General features: G+C 37.6%; 1 protein-coding gene across 1 annotated transcript in view; it reads right to left on the bottom strand.

Moving 5' to 3' along the window:
• Positions 1–493: 493 nt before the first annotated feature.
• The window catches only part of LOC135079471 (synaptotagmin-4), a gene marked incomplete at its 5' end in the record, with an annotated part of 32,218 nt that continues 10,754 nt past the window's right edge, over positions 494–21,957 (bottom strand). The window contains 6 exons of the mRNA XM_063974128.1: positions 494–1,549; positions 2,805–2,997; positions 3,878–4,005; positions 13,638–13,749; positions 14,264–14,377; positions 15,267–15,401. Of these exons, the coding sequence (XP_063830198.1) occupies positions 1,433–1,549; positions 2,805–2,997; positions 3,878–4,005; positions 13,638–13,749; positions 14,264–14,377; positions 15,267–15,401 (799 nt within the window). The remainder of the gene's footprint in view (positions 1,550–2,804; positions 2,998–3,877; positions 4,006–13,637; positions 13,750–14,263; positions 14,378–15,266; positions 15,402–21,957) is intronic.

Consider the following 21,957-nt stretch of genomic DNA (forward strand, 5'->3'; position numbering starts at 1 on the left):
ATTAGAGAAATTGGAATACAAGCCGAATTAGGCAGCTTGTACACCGCTCATCTACAGCAAACACACGATCACCTGTGTTCACTACTTAGACACAAACTATGATTACATCGGGGAATCTACACTCGGGATTTATCAAACTGTGCGTTAAACATATTTTAAGCAAATTATACATTCGTATTACTAATAAAATGAAGTCCAAAATAAAGCGATAATTTCACTATCTAATAGAAAATATCGTAACATTATAATACAAATTAACGCTAAATTAAGCATTCATTCCTGTGTGGACTTTGGCTTGGCCTTCTTACGATTTATAACCACCCTCGCCGCAGGACTCCGTGCGGGGATAATGAGTGAACAATATTAACGATAATTAATTCATTTCCAATCGTCAAATCATCTCGTTGCAATAAGAAGGTAATCTTTCTTGTTCGCTTTGCGTTTCGTATGGGGATGGTCAGAGTCAGCTAGTTTAGCACACTCATTTAGTACTTTAATGGTAAAGAATTAAGTATTTTTTGTCACACATTAATATTTTTGTGACTAATAACAAAGGATTGTTATTTGTCATGACTACTTATTCGTCAAGGTCTTTGAAAACATAAATTAATAAATGACTGTGCTAAATACTGACTCTACAATGTTTATCCTAGGAATAGGAAAGCTATAGGCTAATAGTGGGAGGTGGGTTAAAGTCTTTCGACACTGCGGCGAATACTAGAACAGAGGTTTGTCCATAACATAAATAAAATAATTTAAAGAAAGGTTAGTTTTTTTTATTCATTTTGTGCACCACGTTGGGCGCCAATTTACGTATGACAAATTCATTTTATTCCTGACCGATGCACGATTACATGGCACCGTAAGTTTCAGTCGTCTAACAAAGAAAACTTGAAAATGTAATTATGTTCAATAGTAATTATTATTCTGTCACAATCTACTATAAGTACTAATCAACCAGCACATCAATCTTGGGCATCATAAGTAGTTGAATTAGGTGCTTTTTGGCTACAAAATTGTAGTCTGATGTGCTGTTGACTGTATCAAAACCTCTCCAGATTGAGAAAGTACTTTTCAGTTTGTGAACGAAGAAGGTAGAGATATTAAAGGTAGCCTTTCGAACTAAGCGTCACAGACGCAGCGTCTTTAGCTTTGGTCTTAAAGGTAGCCTTTTGAAGAGAGTTAGTGACGCGGCGTTGGTGGCACAAGACCAAAGCTAAAGACGCGCGGCGTCTGTGACACTTAGTTCGAAAGGCTACCTTAACCGCTTGAGTCCCAGACGGCATTCATTAATGTCATAACAATTGATTTATCTATTGTGTCTAGATTCGCGGGCCTTGAAGGATTAAGAAAGGGAGAGTGGACTTATCTCTGTCCCAGCAGTCCGCAGTGGGTTTCTGGCGAGTGGTTGGTGGGGGGTGTGGCGTGGCGCTCACTCCTTGAGCTTGTGCCAGTCGGCGATCTGGCGACGCGGCGCCGCCTGCACCTCGCGCCAGTGGTGTCGGGCGCTGCCGGTGCCCTCGGCGCCGAGCTCCAGCCGACCGATCACCTGGGAGAATGCAGTGTCATTAAAAAGTGATTCTAAGACCTCAGCCTCGAGTTTAGCGGGCAGCGGGGCGGGAGCGGCGGCGGCGCGGGAGCGGGGCGGGCAACGCAGACCCGTTCTCGAAACAAGCGGGCAGCCCGCGCGGCGCTTTAGCGGCGAAATGTTGTGTTCGGGGTTGTGTTGTCGAGATATTTGTTTTTATTCGCAAACGAAATGTTTGAACAACGGCGACAATTTTATTTCGATTCAAATTTATTCCTAACGCTCGATTTATTGTGGGCAAAAGAAGGAGTGCGCTGCCCGCTCGTTGCCCGCTCAAGCGCCGCTGCCCGCTCGTTGCCCGCTCCCTCGCCGCTGCCCGCTCGTTGCCCGCTCCCGCGCCGCTGTTTTCGAGAACCGGTCTATTTGATTTTACGCATAAGATCCTGCCGCTCCCGCGCCGCCGCCGCTCCCGCCCCGCTGCCCACTAAACTCGAGGCTGAGGCCTAAGGCACAAATTTCTTAAACTAACACATGGTTCTAGCCCTGGAACCCCAATTAATTTTAAACATGATCACCATCATCTGATGATAAATACTGATGCCTTGAGCTCTCCTAAGTGTAGGCCTCCCTCTGTGGCGCATGTGCGCCATTTTATGTTGCTTTCGGCTTGTCGCAGAAGCTGAAGCTTCATTCCACCACAACAGTAGTTAGATACTGTAAAATATATATTTTAAATAGTTTTGTAAAAATCAATTGTGAAGCATTGTGTGGAGGAAAAGACAGCTAAAGCGGGTGAGCTACGTTGTACATTCACATTTCACAACGTTTACAGTAACTTTCCTTTAGGAGCATTTATGATCGGGCGTATACTGCTGCAGCTGCCCGTTACCTGTCTGCTAGTGCGTAATTAAATAGCGTTTTGACTATAATGAGGTTTAATATTTACCTCGTTCTTGGTGACTCTGTCCCAGTCTAGCACGAGCAGTTCGAGCGAGACGTGGTCGAGCGTGGCGGGCACCTCGAACACGAAGGACTCGTTGAAGACCGGGTTCAGCGTCCGCTTCTACAACTTTGAACCTTATTGCTCTGTGACAGAGATGGTTTTCTATTTACCTCGTTCTTGGTGACTCTGTCCCAGTCTAGCACGAGCAGTTCGAGCGAGATGTGGTCGAGCGTGGCGGGCACCTCCAACACGAAGGACTCGTTGAACAGGGGGTTCAGCGTCCGCTTATTTAACATTGAACCTTATAGTTAGGTGATAAGGTTTGCTATTTACCTCATTCTTGGTGACTCTGTCCCAGTCTAGCACGAGCAGTTCGAGCGAGACGTGGTCGAGCGTGGCGTTGGGCGCGGCGGGCACCTCGAACACGAACGACTCGTTGAACACGGGGTTCAGCGTGCGCTTCTTGACGTGGGTCTTCTTCTTGGCTATGCGCTGGCCGTTGTATAGCAGGTACATTTTCACGTATCTGAGGAGAAATAATTTCATTGCTCATTTAAATCGAGCATCGTTTTGGTCGGCAAAAAAATAACAATTTACTATTCACCAAGCAAACTTTTCATAGCCGAAAAGCAATCAAAGAACAGTATCTAAAAATTACATTTCCCGGACAGTAATCCAGACAGAATATAAGTTTAATTGATATGAATGCTATAGCAGTTTACTGTCCATGAAAGTGTTAAAAAAAACTTTGCAAAATCGCATAGCAAAAGTCATAGCACATCACGAGCAGATTTCTGCGGTAGAAGAGCGTTACAGGAGGAGTGTCTGTGACAAAGCTTTAAATACATGTCTGACGTAATGTATTTTTAACGAGACCTTAGATACTATACTTAATATCTAAGGTCTCGCTAAAAATAACAGCCTCCCACAGCTCTAAACTCCAGGAATCGACTTAGATGGGCTATATCTAGGGTTGCCAGATGGAAACTTACCAAATCCGGGACAATCCTACTAGGACAACGGTGTTGGGACTTGGCCATAGTAAAAATATCTTGGTTTCTCAAATTATTTAATTTGTATTTCAAAAGAAAAATGCCATTTATTTTCAAATACACACTTTTATTAAATAAGTAATGTACGTCAACGTACATAATAGGACTCACAGGCAGGCCAGCCGTGTCATTTGTTATTACATATTAGTTTATTTTGACACAAAACTATTAGGTTTTCGGAAATCCGGGACAGTAATGTCTAATTACTGGACACGGGTCAAGACGCAAAATTCCAGGACAATCCCGGATTTCCCGGGCATCTGGCAACCCTAGCTATATCTGTAGTTTACTTATTTAAGTTAATTTGATTTATTATGTGATGATCAGAGCTAAGTGTTTACAAGTAATACTAACGGGTCAGCAAGTCCGGTGACGTCCATCTTGGGCAGGTTGCGCGCCTTGAGCAGTACCACGGTGAGGCGCGCGGCGGCCGGCTGCCAGCACAGCGACACCAACACCTCGCCGCGGCCCACCGACCGCATCTGGAAGGAAAACTCGTACGCTGAACAACCAAGCTTTAAATGCGAAATAGCACATAATATCTAAATATATAATTCAACGCAGCAAGGTTCTGGAATGGAGGCCGCGTACCGCAAAACGCAGCGTGAGACGTCCACCTACAAGGTGGACCGTCGACATCGTAAAGGTAGCAGGGAAGCGCTGGACGCAGGCCGCTACCAATCGATCAACGTTGAAAGCATTGGGGGAGGCCTATGTTCAGCAGTGGACGTCCTATGGCTGAAATGATGATGATGATGATATAACTTAAAGGTCACTTTTGACTGACTGACATAGTATTCTATCAACGCACAGCCAAACCACTGGACGGATCGGGCTGAAAGTAGATGTTATGACGTAGGCATCCGCTAAGAAAGGATTTTACGAAACTCCACCCCTAAGGGGGTAAAACGGGATACACGCGTTCGAAGTCGCGGGCGGCCGCTAGTAATCTACACTATTATTATAAAGAGGAAAACTTTGTTTGTTTGTTTGTTTGTTTGTTTGTTTGTTTGTTTGTTTAGTTGTAATGGATAGGCTCAAAAACTACTGGACCGATTTTAAAAATTCTTTCACCATTCGAAAGCTACATAACTCACGAGTAACATAGGCTAAATTTTATTTTGGAAAAAAATAGGGTCCCGTAAAATATTTAGGATTTTCATAAGACGTGGAAAAGCGCCATCTATCGTCATTGGTTAAAATCTTCTTGCGCCTGACAAAAACGTTTGAGGTACGTAAATATTCATGAAGGCAAAGCTGTCAAACGCCATCTATCGACATCATTAGTAAATTAGTAACTAAATATTACATGTACTATGAATAGCGCTGTTCTTAAATAATATTGAAAATTTAATAGGTAAAGATATTTTATGTAATTGAACCATTCACTGTATGTACCTATTTGAATCATTCACTGTGTTTAAACGAGCAAATCAAAGTGTTAATTAGTGACTTTTTACAAACTTCCTTGCAAATTCTTACTATGTGCCGCCATCTACCGAGATGAATATTAGGGTACGGTTCAGCGGCGGACAAATGGGATGGGCGCGTGGGCGATTGTAGTTAAGAGCGTTGTCACATTTTTCATGCAGAAATCGAGAATTTGGCAGATTTCGAAATGATTTTAGTCATATAATTTATTGTTATAGCTTCTTTTGACTTATATCATCGTAATTATCATACGTTTTTACGGAATTTCTATTGACAAAATCTCGTTCAAATTGGATTTTTGCCTACGAAAACAGCGAATTTCGAAAGCCCGATTTCCAGGTAACTCGCGAAGGCACAATTTTGAACTAATATTACAACAAATTTATTTCTAAGTAAGAAAATAGAATGTATTTATTAGAATAAGAATACCCTGAAGAAGAAAGTGTATTGAGAAAATTTTGATGTTTAATTCATTAAAATGCATTTTTATCATGTCTAAGATAGTCAAAATTCGAGAAAATTACTGCAAGAAAACAGGTCACATCTCATAATCTAAAAGTCATTTGGCAACATAAACTACTTTATACTTAAGAAGAAACATAGTACTATTATTGTGTGAAAAAGAAAAAATATCTATCTTCAATCTTCAAATGAAAAATTAATTTGAAAATACTATAAAATCGGGTGCATCAAATGGCATAAATCAGTCGTGCTTTGGCACTCGTAGACGCCGGGTCTATGTCAGTTGACTGCCCACTGACGTATATGCGTCACGCGTGATTTTTTCGTAAATTGTAGTATGATTGAGTACTTTTGATCCGCAAGTATTTTTAATTTATTTGTTTAGGTAAATCGGACTTGTAATTTCTTTCTTTTCAAACTTTTTATTATTTTACTTACAGAATATGAGTAGAATAGACAAAAGATATTATTATGGTATCTGTTTGGTCATAAAATTCATAAAATTCATAAAATTCATTTATTTTTGCAAATAGGCTTTAAAAAAGCGCTTTTACACGTCCCAATATTAACCCTACCACTGCTTCGGGACAATAAATGGGCCAGTGCTGAGAAGAAGCAGCGCAAGAAACTCAGTCACTATTGTCAGCCTCCTTTTCAAGGTTTTACAGTCTTTAAAATATACAAATTATAGTCATAAGTATTAATGCGAGCTAGGTAGTTAAACATTCCAAACATTTTTATCCTTTATATAATCATCAACTTTATAGTAGCCCTTTTTCATTAAGGTGCTTTTGATATGTGCTTTAAATTTATGAATGGGCAATTCTACAACAGTTTGTGGTAATTTATTGAAAAGTTTAATACATTTCCCCATAAATGAATTACCAATCTTGTGCAGTCTGAAATTTGGAACGGCAAGTTTATTTTTGTTTCTTGTATTGAACTTGTGTAAATCACTCTTTCTAGTAAATTGCTCTATATTTTTGCGAACATATAAAAGGTTTTCATAAATGAACTGTGAAGCTACTGTCAGTATATTAATCTCCTTAAAGAATTCTCTCAAGGAAAATCGGGGTCCAAGGTTATAAATGGCCCGCACTGCTCTCTTCTGCAGAACGAACACAGTTTCAATGTCCGCAGCTGAGCCCCACAACAATATGCCGTATGACATTATACTATGAAAATAGCTAAAATAAACTAGCCTTGCCGTTTCAATGTCAGTTAATTGCCTTATCTTTCTCACTGCAAAAGCAGCTGAACTGAGCCTTGCTGACAAGGTTTCAATATGAGGACCCCACTGAAGTTTAGAGTCTAAAGTGATTCCCAAGAATGTTGTGGAACTTATGCTATTTAATGGTTCATTCTTCACCATCAATTGTGTGGGAACCTGCCTCACATTAGGTAAGGTAAATTTAATGCACTTAGTTTTGTTTGCATTTAACAATAAGTTGTTAACAGTAAACTAATGCAAAACCTGTGAGAGTGTGTCATTTATATCATCAAGGTTTACTTTACCTCTATCAACTTTAAAAATGAGAGATGTGTCATCAGCAAATAACACAATATCACATAGATCTTTTACAAAGTAGGGAAGGTCATTAATATAAATAAGAAATAGCAAAGGTCCCAATATCGATCCCTGTGGCACACCCATGGTAAGAGGTGCTCCAGAAGACTCAGTTCCATTAATACAAACTTTTTGCTTTCTGCCTGTGAGATACGAGTTCAACAGACCAAGTGCCTCATCCGAAACACCATAATGTCGCAATTTTTTTAGTAAGGTTTGGTGGTCTACACAATCAAACGCTTTTGAAAGGTCACAAAAAATACCAACAGCGTCTTTTTTACTCTCCCAAGCATCAAAGACGTGTTTCAGTAGTGCTACTCCAGCGTCAGTAGTACTTCTACCTTTGGTACAACCAAATTGTTTATTGTGAAGTAATTTGTTGAAAATAAAATGTGAAAGAAGTTGATGAAATATAATTTTCTCAAAAATTTTGCTAAGTACTGGTAAAATAGAAATCGGCCGAAAATTAGAGGGGTCACATTTATCACCAGCCTTAAACAATGGGATTATTTTACTTAATTTCATTAAACTAGGAAAGCAACCTTGATCAATGCATGTGTTAAAAATGAATGCAAGGTGAGGAGCTATGGTGTCAATAATTGTCCCAATAATACTGACAGAGATTCCCCAAAGGTCCTCGGTTTTTTTCATATTCAATTCTCTGAAGGTTTTAATTACTGTATTACAATCTATATGCCTGAACTGGAGTAGAGACTGGCACTCGGTGAAATTAGATTTTAAGAGAGACTCTGCAAGAATTGGCGATGAATTCAATGCTTTAGTTGTTTCGGACGCAAAAAAATAAATGACTAATAAAAATTTTAACAGGGTGTCAAAACATTAGTCTATGCTATTGTGTTTCTACCAACATAAAATATACTCTTCCTTACTAATAAAAGTTGAATAGCGTCTGTATGGTCACACAATGCTTCGTCATGTTTTTCCGAAAGTTCAATTACTGACGACTGAATGAAAGAAATTGGTGCGTAACTATTCATCTGATATTAAACGTTTAGTAATAAAGGGGTAGGTCAGGTAAATGGAAAATCCACCAGCGGTCGCTCGATGACATTTAGACAAATAGTTTTATAAAACGTCAACTAAGTTGTTTAGGTATTTGTATTGTAGATACTTATACAAATGAACGTATAAAATGAGTTTATTTTTAAAAGTATAGGTACAGGGTGGAAACGATAAGTGATTTCACTTGATTTTTAATTAGGGGCCGTCCATATATTACGTCATTCTAAATTAGGGGGGGGGGGGGGGTTGGTCTGCGGATGACGGTAAATGATAGATAGGGGGGGGGGGGTGTTTCGAAATTGACGTCATTCTTATTTATTTATTTATAGTTTATTGTTCACCTACAAAAAGATTATTTCTAAAAAGAAATTTCTTCCAGCACACCTAGTAAGTGAGACTGCAAATGTGAGAGGCGGCTAAGGCGCGTACAATACTAAAAAAAAACTCATAATAAACATACATAATGCAACATAGATTTACACAAATACAGTAATAACTACAGATAAAATACTCTAACAATAATATTACATACAGTGGCGGCGTAGCATGGGTTGGCACCCGGGGCGATCATTTTTTTTTATTTTCATACAAAATAAATTTTATAAAATACGATTAGTATGGAAATTAAAATTATTAAAATGAAGATATCAATTTTCTGACTTCACCAGACCATTTAATTATATGACCATGTTAACATGGGCTAGTGTCGGCTCATATACCCATTTACCTAACACCCTGTATAATAATCAAACAACAAACTCGTAAATTGCATTCTTATTTAAATTATTTACGGAAAACATGATTTTAGGTTTAACTTGCTACAATATCATCAAGAGATACTAATTAATAAATTTTAATACTAAATAAACAGATAAAGGGGACGGCATTAAGGCACTCAGAATTCTCAGAAACCATTGATTTCGTGTTTGTTTGTAACTGTATTAAATGTATGAAAGCTGGAAATATAGGTTTTTTGAATAGATTCAGTTCGTTCTTAAACATATTATTGATGCCGTTTGCTAGGTCTCATGAATCACTTTTTCAGTAAGTAACCATTTGTTCGACATCTTGTATACCTACTATAAGAAATATTCGAGTGAGATCACTTATCGATTATTTTCGTCATCCTAATTTGTATTAAATTTAATTAAAATACACTAAGGCTGAGATGCACCACCTAACTTTGACCCTAACTGACAATAACCGGTGTTTTATGTTAGACAGATTTTTGACATCCAAAATTTTGATGTCAATGTTAAAGTAAGATGGTGCAACACGGCCTAACAAATGTATCGTAGACAGTACTTTTTATTTTCTTCATAAATCTTTCTTTTCTTTGTAAAGCTATCTACAAGCTTTTATTTTCTTTGACATCTGGAGTTGTAAAAATCTTGCAACTTAAAATTTACTTACTTCCCGTTTTCCCATTGAGCTGAAAAGACAATGCCGGAAATTGGCGTCTTTTTTTTTTCGCGCGGCCTTCGACCAAACCTAGTATTTTGAATACAAAATAGTGTAATAAACCAAACTTACTATGACGTCATGTATACCTCTAAACTCAGTCTGAACTGAGTTACGAGCATCAGAAGTTTGATGATTTTCATACTAGATTTGCTGTTTGCGCGCAAGTTTTGTAAGAAATTGCAACAAAATAATGACATTGTATGTGTAAACAAACAATACCATCCATTAAAGGCTCCAGACATCAGTATGCAGCAGAATCAGCGCAATAAAAAAATAGCGCAATATTTTGTTACAATTTCTTACAAAACTTGCGCGCAAAAAGCAAATCTAGTATGAAAATCATTAAACTTCTAATGCTCGTAACTCAGTTCAGACTGAGTTTAGAGGTATACATGCCATAGTAAGTTTGGTTTATTACACTATTTTGTAATCAAAAAACAAAGTTTGGTCAATGGCCGCGCGAAAAAAAAAAGACGCCACCTTCCATACAAAATCTGGCATTGCCATTTTGCATGTCTACATAGGCATGCAAAATTTCGTTTCATTTCGTACTAAATAATTTAATTTACACGTGTTTTCATGCGATGGCCAAGTCAATATATTTATGTAAAACGTTAATGATTTCCTGGACTGGACTTGGTATTACATGGATCTCACAACTTTTTACCGTAGAACAACTGAGTAGTGAGACTTGGTTTTTTGACAAGTATTGTTTTTGATGGGTTTGTATTACAGAACGCATGTGTACCTAATGGGATAACTGTTTAAAAACACAATTAGATAAATTTTGCTCTATGGATAAAAATCTTAAAGTTACCTCTGATTTTTTAGCATTATACGACCGTGGTTTATAATAATAAATTCTATAAAATCACAATAATATCAGTATTTACCTCTTTGATTTCCTGACTTGTTTAGATTTACAAAAACTAAATATTTATTATTAACTTTTAGATAATAATGTGAATGGCGCTTACGATGTTTAGTTACGAGCTCTTTGATGGACACAGATATTATAGATAACGTTTAAAAAATGGCATGCTCGTTTTCATACATTTCATTCTATTTATTTAACCTATCCATATTTATGTGCGGAAACGTCACAAAATCAGAATAAATTTTAATTTTTCCATCCCGCATCATAAAAACTAAAAAGTCAAAAGTAAAATTTAAATAGTAAATATTTTTCATAAACAAGCTTTTGATGCTGTAAAAAGAATAAAATAAAACATAAATTCTTTCAAACCCATCAACTTATTACTTTACTCAATTTAAAGATTAAAAACTTGTCGCGGGATTTACCAGTGTAAAAAATACATTAATTACGTAACTTGATTTTGCTAAAAGTCTGATCTGAGAAAAAATCAAATAGGTAAATTATACATTATTTCTTTATTATTATGTATGATGTACTGTCTTAGGTACGATACAACTACGGATTAAGATCGTTCAGTCGACGCAGCGTTGAAATTGTACAGATAAATGCAGTTTGCGCACTCACTACGCGACGTCAAGCAATAAAAACCTAAAATTCGAACGCCAACTTTTTGCTACAACGCTCTTAAATAGGATAAGATTTACTTCGTTTTTATTTTCTGTATGTAATTTGTAAATTTTTTGATAGGGTCTTTATTTTAATTACTTAGGTTGGTAGGTAGATACTCTTTTAATAACTGAATACTTATTTGATTTTAATGATAATTACTATAGGTACGTATAATTTTAGTAGAAAGAAAGGTCATTGAATGACTAACGCCCGTATTCACAAACGATGCTTGCTTAAGTGAAGCAGCAAATCGAACGCACAGCGTTGAATAGAGCTCTGTGATTGGTTCGTGTGTCACCCTGTGCATCCACGCGCACTGTGAGACCTCATAGTAATGTTTGTGAATACGGGCGTCAGTGACTCACTCACTCATCACGAAGTCTCGGAAACTACAAGTCTCAAAAGAGTTCTCATAGGGGTTAATGGTCTATCTATTCCACTTTGATCACCTGGCTTTGATCACCAAGATGATCAAAGTGGACTCCAGTTAAATGATTTTTTAGTGTTCTTTGAACACCTATAAATAAATCATACCTCTGAATTGTCACATACATGTCCAATTTGTTTATTGCGGTTTTTAGAAAATATCAAAAATGTTACAAAACAAAATATTATGTAGTACAACAATTGGACATGTGACTATTCAGATGTGTGATTTGTTTGTAGATGATCAAAGGACACTAAAATAATAATTTAACTAGAGTCTACTTGGCTCACCCAGGACATCGTATCCGTGGGTGATCAAAGGCACAGAACAAATTCAAAGGACACTAAATTGTCGCTGTAATACACCTCCTTTTAGAACGTAGGTAGTCACTAAGACGAAATTTTGCAAAATTCAACCCTTATGGGAGTTAAAAAGGGGGTTAGAAGTTTGTATTGCAGTCCTCGGTTTTTAAAGTAAGAGACTTGAAAGTTAAAATGTATGCTCACTATGATCTCTAGATATTGTGGAGGTGTACATATACTGTTCGGTACACTGTGGTACTGTGTACACATCGGTTTGCCGACGATTGTGGTCATGCTAGAATTGTTGGAAGATCTTGGCACAATGCTCGAAGACCTTAATCGATTTTCCCAACAGGTAGGCCTGAGGATGAACATGGACAAAACGAAGCTTATGTCGAATGTCCATGTTGCGCCCTACCCAGTTTCAGTTGCGAGCTCAATTCTCGAGATTGTCGACAAGTAGGTATGTCTACCTTGGACAAACGATCCAGCTAGGTAGGTCCAATTTCGAGAAGGAGGTCAATCGTCGAATTCAACTCGGCTGGGCAGCGTTCGGGAAACTACGCAACATCTTTTCGTCCAAAATACCTCAATGCCTGAAGACTAGAGTGTATAACCAATGTGTGTTACCAGTGCTAACTTATGGCTCGGAAACGTGGCCGCTTACTATAAGCCTTATACAGAAGCTCAGTTACACAGCGTGCTATGGAGAGGGCTATGCTTGGTGTTTCTTTGCGAGATCGAATCAGAAATGAGGAGATCCGTAAACGAACCAAAGTCGATTACATAGCCCGACGGATTAGCAAGCTGAAGTGGCAATGGGCAGGGCACATAGTACGCAGAACTGATGGCCGATGGCGCAGAATGGTTCTGAAATGGAGGCCGCGTACCGGAAAACGTAGCGTCGGACTTCCACCTACAAGGTGGACCGACGACATCGTAAAGGGAAGCGCTGGACGCAGGCCGCTTCCAATCGATCAACATGGAAAGCATTGGGGGAGGCCTATGTTCAGCAGTGGACGTCCTATGGCTGAAATGGTGGTGGTGGTGGTGGTGGTGGTACATATACTGAAAATGTATCATTACAAATATCAACTACGGGGGCTAAGGAGATAAAAGGAGGGTTGGAAGTTTATATTATGAAAGTCCTATGTGTTTAAAGTAAGAGAGTCGAAATTTAAAATGTATGCGCTATAGATGCTAAGAGCGGATTTTACGAAACTCCACCCCTAATGGAGTAAAACGAGGTCCACGCGTACGAAGTCGCGGGCGGCCGCTAGTTACTGTATAAAGAGCTAGGTTGTCGTAATATTTAAGTGGAGGTACACTACCCGCCCTATTGACTTTGATGACTGACATCTTAGGAACTAATTTATTTGTAAAAGGCGGCGGAGGTGAGAGCCCAGAATGCTGCAATTCTGTTCGGGTTAGCATCATTTTATACGGTTAGTCAAAAATTGATAGCACTCGAAACATAGGTAAATGTTTTGCGCGCCTGTTACAACAGTCCCTAAGATGTCAAGTCATCGAAGTCGACACCAGTAGGTACCCAGCAATGCGTGCGATTGATGTTCTCTCACAATAATTCCCAATCGCGCCAAAATCAGGGAATTGGTTGAATTCTGCATTCTCTCTCCTCGAATAGCCCATCAAACCAATGAAAACGAGCCCTAAAGCTCTAATAGGAATCTTACTGGGTGTACCTTGAGACTGCGCGGCTGGATCTCGCGGCACAGCGCCATGGCCTCGCCGCTGTGCAGCTGCAGTACAGCCTATGATCTCATCACGTAAGATCTACCAGTGTAGCTTACTGGTACACCCGGTACTACAGCTTTTCTTTGCATACTAGCCTCTATTACAACTAGTTAAGGTGCTTATCTTACTGGCGGTACCTTGAGACTGCGCGGCTGGATCTCGCGGCACAGCGCCATTGCCTCGCCGCTGTGCAGCTGCAGCGTGGACAGCGGCGACACCACCTCGCCTATGATCTCGTCGCGGGAGTATCTGATGAGGAACACATAGGATTTGTTAGATTGAAGTTGAGAAAAACTTCAGGATAGTTAATTGAAAGAGACATCGGATTTGTTACATATTAAGTCGGGAAAATGATGGACTCCTCTCGTTCTCACCACTGTAACTCCTGTATCCTTTCGAAGAATTCTATGTTAGTGCCGTGGAGTATTCATTTTCAATAACAAATCCCAACTTTTGATTGATTCTATGGATATTGAAATCTAGCTAATCCAATTGCTTGAATCTTTGCTCGAGTTTATATCGAATTTCGAGTGTCAGTTCAGAATGATGTCCTCATTAGTTACTAGTTTCGTTTTAATATCCATATTACTTATTAACTACAAAACATAACAAAAATATCAGATTCAAGGATGCAAACTTGTCTTCTTTTCATGCCTCGTAAAGCTAGGATAAACCACATTAACACAATCGACTCTTGGGATAAAACTAAACAAAAAGCAATAAACAGAATAGTCTATTGATATCAACAAAATAGGTGTAAAACCTGTCAAAGCTGAGGACGACAAAGTGCAGCGTGATGGCGGCGAGCTGGTGCGGCGCGATGCCGTAGAACGTGAAGTCCTCGTCGTACACCGGGCAGCGGGTCTTGCGGACCACCCTGGAAGTGATAGGAGCATAATTAGTTAAAGATCCAAATTCAAAGTCAAATTTCTTGATTCATAACCAGGGGCTTTTACATTTGTATATTGCGATCGAGGAATTCTTTTAAGTAAATTAAATACTTGTAAAATATCCCCGCTCTCCATATTAATTTAACATCAAGTGACAATTATAAATGATAATTATATGTATAAAGATGAAAAAGATAAAGGTTCTTGATCTGTCTCTTAAGATAGTTACTTGCTAGTGGCATGACAATTTTAGCCCCGAAAATTTGTCAGGGCTAAGAGCGTCTTCAAATTCGACGCGTGGCTTCTAGAAAATGAAAACTAGTAGTGGGGCGCTGTTAGCATTACGCTCATGTGACGATTCGCCATGTCACATTTTGACAAAAGTTACGGTTAAGGGCATAGATTTAGAAGCTTGGCTCTACATAAGATCTGATAACTTTCAATCCTAACCATACAGTGCATCTTGGCAACAATTTACCTCCTCACTCCTACCGCTTCAGCACACACTAGTTGGAACCACTGTTCGCCACTAGCATTTGACAGTGACCTTACTCCACAGTGGCGCCAAGGGGTGAAAGTTAAAACGATAGCCCTTATTATGAAGTTCGTTCGTTCGTTTCAGCCGAAATACGTCCACTGCTGGACAAAGGCCCCCTCAAGGATTTCCACAAAGACTGGTTCTACGCCGCTCGCATCCAGGCACCTCCCGCGACGGTCCACCTAGTGGGAGGCCTGCCCACGCTACGTCTTCCGGCTCGTGGTTGCCACTCAAGAACTTTCCTACCCCAGCGGCCATCATCAGCTCTACGAGCTATGAGCCCCGCCCACTGCCATTATGAAATGGCGACTTAAATATAAACTTTCTTTCCCACATACCTGGTCTTGACCTTGTGTTGTTTGTCGGGGAGCAGCTGCAGCTTGACGTAGGGGTCGGGCCCGGCCGGCTCCCTGCCCGGGAGGCCCTGGCACGACACCACCGATACCACCAGAGCGTTCTTCTCGTTTTCATATCTGCGGCAAAAAGACCGAGGTTAGGCTATAGATATTATTTATCTGGTGTACACATAAAACTATAACGATAACCGGCGTTGTTTGTATAGAGTTGGACAGATTTTTGACGTTTGTCAAAGTTAAAGTAAAATGGTGCATCCCAGCCTAATAATTGTTACTATTGTAAGCTTTTCACCGTAGAAATAATCTACATTAGATCCACGATATAAGGTGCTATAAGTTAGGTAATGCCTGTGGTCTGTGGTAATGCTCTTCAATACACCCGTCGTGTTTTTTGTTTTTTACGAGTATCCGCTCCGTAAATGTTACTTTAATAAGACTGCATATATGTAGCATTACTTGTCAATTTCGCTAAGTTTTAGATAGTTTGTCTACATACTCTGTGTTTGACATCGCAAGCAAAAATTTTATAGGTGCTCATATCATCATAATAATCAAGGTAGTTTAAGTACAATACGATTAAGCTCTTTCAAGTTTCATTCTGTACAAAATTCTGGCATTTACGTTACTATAAGCTAAATTATCTAGCCTAAATACATAGTATCGTAGAAAGATTATACTTCAGACTAAAAACATTGACTCGCCAAAAATATTCCGTGAAAGAGCCTCTTACTGCAGAACTGTTCTTGAATAGATCGTAAGCTATTATCCTTATGATAAAACGGTTCGGTCAAGTAGGCACCTAAGGCTAAAGGGTCAGTTACAACACAAGTACATAATACTCCCAATACGAAGGAGGAAATGGCCGTACAATTCAGCAATAGTTCTCTGCGGTATCTAAAAATAGGGCTAAGGGCCGTCGGACGTGCTCAGCCTACAAAGTGGTCCGAGTGTAACCAAACACTCATTTACAAGACATTTATCTAATAGGACCTATTCTTGGAATAAATATACAGGCAGAATAATGTTCACTGGATACACTCTACATTTAGTAAAATAATAAATGTACTCGGCCAAAGTTCTCCATCTTTCTTTTGTAAGCATGGATTAAGTTCTTTTTCCAAGAAAACCATAAAAATAATTGCGAAATGCTTACATTTTAGCTTATTGTTGATGATTATACTCTTGTAAGTTACGAGTTATTGATAGCTCTATAATACACAAAAATCTTTTAATTGAAACAAACATTAAAAGATGTTAGCTGAACCACAACGAGTGTGTTATAGGTATCATCATGTTTCGTAATGTAAGGCTTATTCAAGCACGAGCACCACCCTTAATAAATCTTTCCTGACAATTTAATTTACTTCAGGCCGAAATTGTATTACTCATAACGTCTTAAACAACTTTTAAGAGTGCTATAACAGTGAGTACCGCTACCAATTTTCTTTTAAGAGCCTCTTAAATTTCGCTGACAAATAGCGTCGCAACATATTCTACTGCGACTGTATTAACGTTAACTTACGACTTGGTTAATAAGGTTGTTTCTCGTTCGCATTTTAAGCCAATGACATCTGTTTTCGGATATAAAGCTAAAGGCTTTAGATCCAATGATTGAGCCACGAAGTTTAATAACTTTACATACAAATTGCGTGGGAGAAACTGGGATTTAACAAGGCTTATGACTCCTTTTAATTCTGCGAAGTGATTTATTTATTGATTACAGTGATTTTTAATTATTTTTTCAGTACGTCACTGGTATAGCCCTTATACTCGTAGGTATAGCTCCGGTATAAACTTAACGCTGTCAGTTTAAAAGTTTGAGTTTTGACTTTAAAATGTCCAAATTAAAATATTAGGCGATCTATATGTTCTGTTTTTGTATAGCCCATTGGATTGAGTAACATTGGGTACATTCAGTCATATGATTATGCTACTATCGTTTAACCGTGCAATAAAGTATAAAGTTAAGATCCAAAAGAAAACTAAAGATATTTGTTTCACATCAGCAATATTACAGTTATACCGCATTAAGACCTGGGAAAAGTACTGCAGACAGAAAGTTTTATGTCGTTGCCGTATGCGGCTGTAAACTTCGACGTATTCGACGTACAGTCGGTTCAAGTATGTTTATAACTGACTGACGTTGAACCTTAACTGTTTGTAATAAGATTTAACATCGTGCTGCAGACTGTTTGGGCCCTAGAGACTAAATAGTTACTTACTTGAATTTAAAAACGGGCTATTGATGCCTTTACGACTGTCTGCGGCTCAAAGGTCGTGACCTAACTACTTTTTAACAACTAAGTACCTATGATAATCTATTTATCTACTAAAATTTGAACATTATCCTTTACATAATGACAAACAAGGTGAACAAAAGTGAACACCTTTCATTTATTTAAGTGAGAGATCCTATTCAACACTCTACTACACATTAGTTTCAAAAGAGACTCATCAAGGGGTAGATCACTTTACATTTAATTCGTGTGGAGTTAATTTCTATGTTTATTTGAAGCGTAGCACCGCAGGCTTGTTGCTACGAGAAAATATCGTAGCCGCACTACTACGTATTTCGTAGTTACGCGTTGTTATTCGGTTATTCCAAAGCAAAATCTATATCTTTAAAAGCGAAAGGTCACTGATTGACTGACTCACTCATCACGAGATCTTAGAAACTACAAGTGCTAGGAGTCTCGTAGTTGCTCACTAAGAACGGATTTTACGAAACTCCACCCCTAAGGGGGGTGTAAAACGGGATCCACGCGTAATATAACCAAGTTATCATTGTCCCTAATTCTTACATATTGTTGAAGGGTACTTCTCATTTACACTCAAATTTGATGGTCACACAATAATAGTTCATAAACGGTATAAGTTAGAACAATAACTTTGAAATCAGGTGATAACATATCTATTTAGCTACATACAAAATAAATTTTATCGTAATAGAAGCAAAAATAATACGAAAACATCACATGAAACGATACAAAACGGGGTCATTTTTCGCGTTCTCATCGTGTCACACCTTCGGTTGCAATGAAACATTTGGTTACTGCATTCACAATTTTCATTCAATTTGTGTGTAGCATATACTAAAATCATCGTAATTAAATATACTTTCCACACAATAGTCAAAAAAATATCTTCTTATAATTATTTCGAATTGAGGAAGGAAAATACGTTGGTCACACGATTTTAGGTACCTAAAATTTTGAGTAATCATACAAGATTGCCGTTAAACCGAACACCATCAACCAATCACTGTGTTCTATTCGGTTAACGTCAGTCGCGTTCCTGCCATTGCGGAGGTGAGATAAGTCGATCGTCGCTCCGCGAAAAAAATACGTAACTTTTTGTGATTATCCATAGACATTCCGTCGCTTGCTTGATCAATATTTACTACCTCTAAAATTTAAACAATTTAATTGAAACTTAGGCCATTGAAAACTTAACATGTTAGACTTATTTGTGTACTTTTTGACTTGAACCGTTAAATTCAAATTTAAGGATAATTCATAAAAAACAAAAATGTGACTGTGTATCTGTTTGGAAGATAAATTTAATCTTACAAACAGATACACAGTCACATATACAGACATACATACAGTCATACAGACAAAAAAAAATACGAGGCCCTTATTTTTTATTGATGTACTGAACTCTACTTAACACGTATAATTTATTCGTTATTAAAATATTGTAAAAACTTAAACACCAGTCATTATATTTTAAAATAAACCAAAGCAAGAAATCACTTTCGTGGCCTAAAATCACCTTCGTGTATAAAACACCACGAAGGTGATGCCACGAAGGTGACGAAAATTTTTGTTTTTTATGAATTATCCTTAAATTTGAATTTAACGGTTCAAGTCAAAAAGTACACAAATAAGTCTAATATGTATGTCTGTATATGTGACTGTGTATCTGTTTGTAAGATAAATTTAATCTTACAAACAGATACACAGTCACATATACAGACATACATACAGTCATACAGACAAAAAAAATACGAGGCCCTTATTTTTTATTGAGTTTTAAGTTTGAGTTAAAAGTTGTACAACAAAAATACGAGGCCATCTGGCCTCAATAAATAAACATATTTTTTGTTGAGGGACTGATAAGTTAAGAGTTCTTTTTTATTGAGGTACTGAATCCTTTTTTTTTTTGCTTCTTTAGCATATCAGAATGCCACCAGTATCACCCTTAAAACCAATTGCGTAGAATCTTGTAACTTAGTAGGTGACGTTATCGGTAAAATTTTATCTTGTATTTAAGTACCTACCTATTTATATTATGTTATTGCCATTTATCTATGAAAATAAGACAAAATATATGTTTTATAAATACTTAAGAGTCATTTACAGTAGTAAAGTTTGAAAAAATTATTGCTGTGAAGTACAGAATCACTTTCGTGGCATCAAAAAATTCAAAACGTTAAAGCTTCCAAACCAGACTCACTATTTGACTGATTTACTGAGAATACACTCTTCACATCAAGCGCTACAATTTTTGTTTACAAAAACTTGAAATAAGTTAAAAATAAAACTTGCCACGAAGGTGACGATGAGAACCGTGGCGATGAGAAATACCCTGAAACTTAATTTTTAGTTTACTAACTCGATTGGAAAACGAAATATCGGTAGGTTTAACGAAAAAGTAGTAGGTAGGTTTAATCAAATACCTGGTTATTAGGGACGGAGACCACAAACGTTACTAAATGTATTTTCTAGTTACGTATCTATAAAAGAGTATCCATTATGTACTAACGCAAAAGCACTTTATAAGCGCCCAAATTACTCGAGAACACCGTGATTGCGCTATAGAACATTCGCGGCACGTTCGCAACGAATTACGACAGTACTTCCTAATGTGCTGGACGCACTGAAATTTAATTTGGCTACAATTTGGCCTTTAAAATTGAATTGCAGACATTAAGCTTTAGGACATCTTAATTAATTCGTGCGAATAGCTAGGCGTTATTAAATAGAAGCTCATTCTGGCTTTGGGAACATTAAAAGAGAAACGGTAGAATGAGTATTTCGGCCGACTAAAATATTTTTTTAAGAAAAGCGAACATTTTTTTATAGAGCCTTATTTACTACTTAATTGAACGCGTTTACAACAGTATTAGTGGCTATAGAGACAAAAGAACCTATCCACAGCAAGTAATTAACTTATAGTTAGAGGGTAATTAAAACAAAACTCATATCGAAGCGTCAATACACTATTATCATATTTAATTGCGGCCTCATTGCTCAACTGATAAGCTCAGTTAACAGCTCGTTTGTACCAGTTCTAAATACTATCATTACTACTAACGTTACATAGCAATTACTTCGTTTGTAAAACGATTCATTTGTTTGTATAAAAGTTAAAAGTATAGCAGTTACGATAGACCTTTTGCCTGTACAAAGCAAATGTGTAATTGTCGAGTCGGGAACAAAGCTAGGCGAAGTACGTATGTATGTACAGTCGCGGAATGAAAAGGTTCGTCACCTTAGTGTCGGTTTTCGCTTGCACCAAAGAGTCAAACCTGCCAACATAACAGTGCAAGAAACAGTGCTGCTAACATTTAAATAAATATGACGTTTGCTGACGAATAAGGTTTTGCTTGTTTATTTTTCTATCCCATCAGTGCAATGCAATGATGACATTGATCAATTGACAATAGTTTTTTTTATTTAATAGACATAATAATGGCAGGTTGAACCAACAAGAAGGTTTTAGTTTATCAATCATAATAATCTTCTTGACAAGATAAATCGTCAAACAACTTTGATCTGAATAATTTTGAACTTTACTGACGAACAGTTAAAGATTATTTTCTCTAATTTGAGATTATTCTGTAACATAGTTTCAAAAGGTAATATGTGCTCGCGATTTGTTGAAGGAATCAATTTGAAAACTGACGAACCTTTTCATTCCGTGACTGTACGTACACGTACATCGCTATCGATTTTATAATAAATGGGTTTCCCTCGACTCGACACGTCAGTCTCTGTTGATAAAATGTTACAACGACAGGAAATTTGATAGACTTTGTTTGAGTTCGGAGGTATGAAGGTAAATCCCTAGCTTCTCCCACATTAACAAATATTTGAAAACAAAAGGCGATTACGAAAGTATTTCGCAGACCCCAAAAAAAGTTGTCAAAATTTGACGTAGGTTTACTCGATTTTTCTATTTCCATTGCCATTTCTCACGAATCGCAAATTGGGACCATTCGTTCATTAATGAGATACTCCCTGAAACTTAGATCTTACTCTCTGAATTCTTAAGAGCATGTCAATTAGAGAAGTCAGGATTAAACAAAATGTCTGTGATCAGCATCAAGATTATTTGGAAGTTAACGAATTAAAACTTAGATACTAGGTGATTAATTTCTTCTCTATAATTAAAGAATATTTTTTACATAGAAACAAAAAATGTAAACTATAAGAACGATTTAAAGTAGTAAACATACTTTTTTAAAGTCCTATAAAGTATTGCGACATGAACTAATTCGCCTATAAGTTATATAAAATGGATTACTGTCTGTAGCCAGCATAATGCGGTGTCGACTAAACCTACATCAATGTCGCCAATTTTCATTCGATAAATGCGAACAGAAGCTATTGGAAAACTTATCTACTATGGTATTTTTCGATTCAGACGAAACGATAAAAGTTAAAAT

Source organism: Ostrinia nubilalis, chromosome 16, assembly GCF_963855985.1.
Source record: "Ostrinia nubilalis chromosome 16, ilOstNubi1.1, whole genome shotgun sequence".
Classification (NCBI taxonomy): domain Eukaryota; kingdom Metazoa; phylum Arthropoda; class Insecta; order Lepidoptera; family Crambidae; genus Ostrinia; species Ostrinia nubilalis.